The following is a 5971-nucleotide window of genomic DNA, read 5'->3' on the forward strand; positions in this document are numbered from 1 at the left end:
CCAGGATAACTGATGCGATACTTTAGTCCTCTCCATGGTGCAAATGATGCTACCTCCGTTCTGGTAAATAAATCTTATAAACTTAGTAAAAAATCAACACCCTCAAATCGAAAAGGAAAAATAAAATCCTCTGAACGACGACAAAAGAAATATCAACCTGGTTCCCAAAAAATCAGCGGCTCGGACGACAAGAGAAACGCAGGGCGCGCACGCATGCATGCACGGAACAAACCACGCACATCTCATCGGGCCGGTACGTTGTGCAAGAAACATTCCACACCACACAGACACACACTGGCACTTGCACAGTTGCACAACTATGAGCTGATGTTGTAGGCGGAGATATGAGATATCACATGAGATTGATGAGCAGTGAGGGCGGCTACTAGATACGGTTGCGCAGCTCATCGACGCAAAAGGGGCGCACGCCCTCACGGCCCCGACGGACTCGCTGACGCCACGAGCCCCCCACGCGGAGTGTCACGCCGGACGCGAGGAATAACGAATCGGCCGGCGGGACGCGACCCGTGCCGGTTTTGCCCCCTGTAGAAACCCGATAATAACAGGGCCTTGCCACCCGGCCGTGCGCCGCGGCGCTAACGGACAAGATACCGTGGTGCATATAAAGCGCCCCTCCCGTCCCTACGGAGCCCCGCCATTTCTCGAGCTGTGATATAGATTCTCATACTTCCAGCTGTGATCGAGCTCTTCTTCATCATCTTCTGGTCCTGTCGATCGTAGCTAGCTAGCTAGCTGAACAGAACTGCGGAAGGTGTGTGAGTACTTGGCTGGTGATCGATCATGTCGACGGCGCACGGGCACGGTGCGGCGGCGACGACGCTGCCGCCGGGGTTCCGGTTCCACCCGACGGACGAGGAGCTCATCCTCCACTACCTCCGCAACCGCGCCGCCTCCGCGCAGTGCCCCGTCCCCATCATCGCCGACGTCGACATCTACAAGTTCGATCCATGGGACCTCCCCTGTAAGCTCGCTTATCCGTCCCTACTGATCTATCTGCACAGCACCATACACGCTCGCTCACGATCATCCATGCCGACTGAAACTGCAGCCCAGGCGGTGTACGGCGACAACGAGTGGTACTTCTTCAGCCCTCGGGACCGCAAGTATCCCAACGGCATCCGCCCCAACCGCGCCGCCGGCTCCGGCTACTGGAAGGCCACCGGCACCGACAAGCCCATCCACGACGGCGCCACGGGGCAGAGCGTCGGCGTCAAGAAGGCGCTCGTCTTCTACAAGGGCCGCCCGCCCAAGGGCACCAAGACCAGCTGGATCATGCACGAGTACCGCCTCGCCGCCGCCGACCCGCTCGCCGCCGCAGTCAACACCTACAGGCCAGTCAAGTTCCGCAACGTCTCCATGAGGGTACGTCGACCGTGCCATGAGCCTATGACACCACTTGCATCCGTTCGTTTCGTTAGTAACCGTGCGTTCGTGCGGTCATGCACGCGGCTCGCATGAATGCTATCCTTATGATATTCTCTTCGCGCCGCCCCATGCTCTGTTGCACCGGCCGTGCCGTTGCAACGTCGATCGGTTGTCGATCTCGTTTTGATGACCAAATTGCCCTTTTCTATCTAATTCAAGCTATTTTTTGAACAAATTCATGGGCCGGCTAATTAACATCACATCAATCGTACCACTACATGATAGCTTGCGAGCGAACGCGAGAGAGATGCTTTGCTTTTCTTGTGCCGCTTTGATGTAACTAGCTAGCAATTCGTTTGCTTTGCGATTGATGCGTTAGCTAGCGGCATGGCGTGCGTGTGCAGTCCCTGATTTGTCAAGATCAGTAGCTTTCGACAGGGACGGCCATGGCGGCACGTATACGTGTATGATGCTGATATGTTGCGCGCCTTATTGTGTGTGCAGCTGGATGACTGGGTGCTGTGCCGGATCTACAAGAAGACGGGCATGGCCTCGCCGATGATGGCGCCGCCCCTCATCGACTACGACCACATGGTCGACCACGACGACCTCTCCGGCGGAGGCGGCGGCAGCTTCGACGAGGCTACCGGGTTCTACACGCAGTCCAATAGCAGCAGTACCTGCAGACCCATGATCATGCAGCAGCAGCAGCACGCCGGGAGGCTCCCGACGATCCCGCCAATCTCCGACCTCTTCGACGACTACGCGTTCGCCCAGATGTTCGACACCGAGGCCGAGCACCTCGCCGTCCATCCATCCCTGAACCAGCTCCTCTCCGTAGAAGGCGACAGCTCGGTCCACCGCGTGGAGCCGTCCTACTACGCGCCGCCGTCGTCGTCACCGGCCGGCAGCACGGGGAAACGCGAGGCAGCGAGCCCGGAAGAGTGCGCCCACCAGTCGTCGGCCAAGCGGCTCAAGGGGTCCTGCTTCGATGCGCCGCCGCAGTCGGCGCGCGGCTTGCAGCCGGCTTCGGCGGTGCTGGGCGGGCTTAACCATCAGATGCTTCCTCAGTTCTGAGCTGTGTAATTAATCAACTTGATTTGGCCTGCACGCGCGGCGACAACAGCAAATCTTGCAGATGCTATCGAGATTTTAAGATAGATGATATGGTGTAGTAGAACTAATTATATTTACTAAGTATTCTATTATTGAAAAAACCTGGCATGTAGACAGTGACGGGCGCATGAATTTGGAGATGATACTACGACACATCAAAAAAATCAGGAAGCAAATAATGTGTTTAGAATATGAAAAGTCAACACAAAACATATTTTGGCACCACAACACGGCCCTATCCAAACTTTTGCAGATGTTACTTAGAGAAAGTTGCACATCTATATGTTTTAGCACTTTCTGGAGATATTTCATTTTTCATTGGAAAATCACTGTGGCTACTGACAAATTCTTATGCATATAGTTTTCTATGGAAAATTCAAAACTGTTTTCCCTGGTTAGGCTAGAGTGTGTGCTTGTGTGCACTTCATCATATAACATTAAAAGATCTGACCCTTGAGACACATATGAAAGAACAAAAGTACTTGGATACACAATAATGTGTAGAGAAAATATAATACAGGTGAAAGAAAAGGAACACATATCAAATTGTAGAACTAGTTATTTACTATTCTATTATTGAAAAATCAATCATGTACACAGTGTGAGGGGCGCGTCAATTTGGAGATGATACTACAAAACATTATTAATGTCACGAAGCAAATAATGTCACAAATTTGGAGATGATACCACAAAACATGTGTGTGTGTGTGTATTAAATTCACGCTCGAATACGAAAATTCAAAATAAAACATATGTTGGCACCACAACACAGTGCTACCCAAAGTTTTAAAGATTTTACTAGAGAAAATTGCACATCTAAATGTTTCAGCACTTTGTGAAGATATTTCATATTTTTCATTGGAAAACAATGGCATCTACAAGCAAATTGTATAATATACACACATAGTTTTCTTTGGAAAATTCAAAATCATTTTTCCTTGATTAGGCGATAATGTGTGCTTGTGTGCACTTCATCATAACATTAAAAGATCTGAACGATGAGACACATATGAAAGAATAAAATAACTTGGATACACAACAATGTGTAGAGAACATATAATATATGTGAAAGAACATAAACACAATATCAAATTGTAAAACCCACCAGAAAAATACCCGCAAAAGGTATGACAAAAAAAAAAGAATATAAGTACTTGGATTACACAATAATGTGTAGAGAAAATATAACACAGGTGAAAGAAAAGGAACACAATATCAAATTGTAAAACCCACCGGAAAAATACCCGCAAAAGGTATGACATAAAAACAGTGCTTGATGTAGATTGGAAATCCAGACCTGCGAATAATCAACAAGACTATTGTTGGTTATCTTGTTTTGGGTGGTCAGTAGTACGGAGTAGTACATAGACACAAAACTCAGCTATGCATATTTACACTTTTCCACAAATTTTGGTATTCAACGGACTATCTATGTATTCAGTGGTGACCCTACCCCGCATGTATAAGACTAGAATTCTTTTTAAACCAAGACAAAATATTTATCTTTTTCTTTTGTTTAAGAAGCGATTTCTCCACTTAATTACGGACCAAGCACTTTGCAGTTCTAACATCCAACCAAGAACTTTGCCACGCCGTGGAACTAAAAGTGCATCTAGTACCCTCATGCTGAATTTTGGATGATTGATTACAATATGGTTAAGAAACTAACATGTTTGTTTAGTATACATAGTAATGATGACTAAAGATTCAGGGCACAAACGCTAATTGGATGCAAGAAGTAAATCTGGCGCACAAGACTAGAGGCTGAGCAATGTTGAAGACTGTACTGGTTGAAGCCAAAAGATGCAGAAACTTGGTTGAAGCAAGAAGCTTGCATGGTGTATGTGTTTGTTAGTTTATCTTGTTTGCACCTAATATATACACAAGGTTAGCCCAAATACTACTAGGTAAAAAGGTTTATGAATTTTTGAAGGGGGTGCCATTACACCCCTGGCTCAAACTAAAAAATTTAAACAGAAGGTCTCCCAACCCGGCTTTATATATAAAGTCTCACATGGCAGCAATAGCATATCGAGTACAACACATGTCACCCACACAACCACAGAGTTCCGAGCATAAGCATAAGCAAAGACCATACAACACAAACTGAGCGGGTCAGACTCCCACACATGGCACTCTGACTAAAGAGATAGATAGAAAGATAGCTCGATAGATGGCGAGGCAGCACCGTCACGTGTGCTCAGACCGCGTCCGCGCGTACAATCTCCTAATGTTGCCCACTGCCAAGTCCAGTAGCTCCTGTCCTTTGACCAGAACTCTCCAACACTGCATATGTATCGACATTTGGTAGAAAACACCAGTCAGGTTGCCAATCAACTTTCCCACTATAGCTAGCTTATTACGCATGTTCTAAAGGGTCCAACATTGGGCCGCAAAGGTAAACCAAGCTAGCATACGGAGTGGGTTTGCCAAGCCCTGAGCGAGCGCGATGAACTCCCCGGCCCTAGCCGGGTTCCAATCGCACGAGAGAATATCCCTCACCCATCCCACATCAAACTTGCGGTGGGACAAGTGAAGAAAATGTGGTTGCAGTCCTCCTAGGCACTGCATAAGGCACATAGGTTGTTTGAAGGCCCTCGTCGCTTGAACAGCTGCTCCCCCGAGGACAGCCAGCCACGGATAAGTTGCTAGAGGAACACCTTTATCTTTGGTGGCACTATGGTCCTCCATACTTCCCTGAATGACGTGGTAACCTCCCCTTGCGCCAGGTGGGCGTAGAGGGCTCTAATGCCCAAGACACATCATCATTTGCGATCTCAATGGGAAGCGCATGTACTTCACTGTAGTGATTATCCCACTCCACAACTTCTGCTTGGCCAAACTGGCGCCAGAATCGTAGGCGCCACTCTCTGGCTCTCCCTCCGGCACCCTAGCCCAAGAGACAGTGATAAAAGGCGTTTCGCGGCAGCTGAACAGTCTTGGAAATCTGACCCGAAGTGGGCCAGTTCCTGGCCACCAATCCATCCAGAAGTAGGTCCTCCTCCCATTCTGAACCTTGTGTTTGGACCCAAGTTTGAAATGCCATTTAACCTTTTGTATAGAATTCCAAAATTTTCAGCCATGGGTCTGGACCTCGCCCGCGTATAGGTCCCTATCCCGCGGGTACTTAGCCCTAATGAGGTCTACCCACAGACCCTCCACACCCTGGTATATTTTCCAAATCCATTTCACCATTAAAGTGATGTTCATGGATTTGGTGTTGAGGACACCCAAGCCTCCCAACTTCTTTGGTTTACACACTGTGGCCCAATCCACCATGTGATACTTCCTTTTATCCCCCACTCCTTCCCAGAAGAAGCGTGCTCGGGATCTGTCCATTGACTTATGTGTGCCATCATGAAGCAAGTATAGGCTCATGGAAACAAAGGAAGACTTGACAAGCACGAGTTGGTGAGTTCGAGGCGTCCCGCCGCCCCCAGGAAGAGTCCCTGCCACGGCTCAACCCTAT

At 48.6% G+C, this 5971-nt stretch overlaps 1 protein-coding gene across 1 annotated transcript; it reads left to right on the forward strand.

The window, feature by feature from the left end:
- The first annotated feature begins 642 nt into the window (after positions 1-642).
- Positions 643-2828, forward strand: LOC127331468 (NAC domain-containing protein 58). The gene is made up of 3 exons (XM_051357647.2): positions 643-982; positions 1070-1383; positions 1891-2828. Exons 1-3 carry the CDS (start codon positions 802-804, stop codon positions 2461-2463), a joined length of 1068 nt encoding a protein of 355 aa, XP_051213607.1. The 5' UTR covers positions 643-801; the 3' UTR covers positions 2464-2828.
- The last annotated feature ends 3143 nt before the right edge of the window (positions 2829-5971 follow it).

This window comes from Lolium perenne, chromosome 2 (assembly GCF_019359855.2).
Source record: "Lolium perenne isolate Kyuss_39 chromosome 2, Kyuss_2.0, whole genome shotgun sequence".
NCBI classification, from domain to species: Eukaryota; Viridiplantae; Streptophyta; class Magnoliopsida; order Poales; family Poaceae; genus Lolium; species Lolium perenne.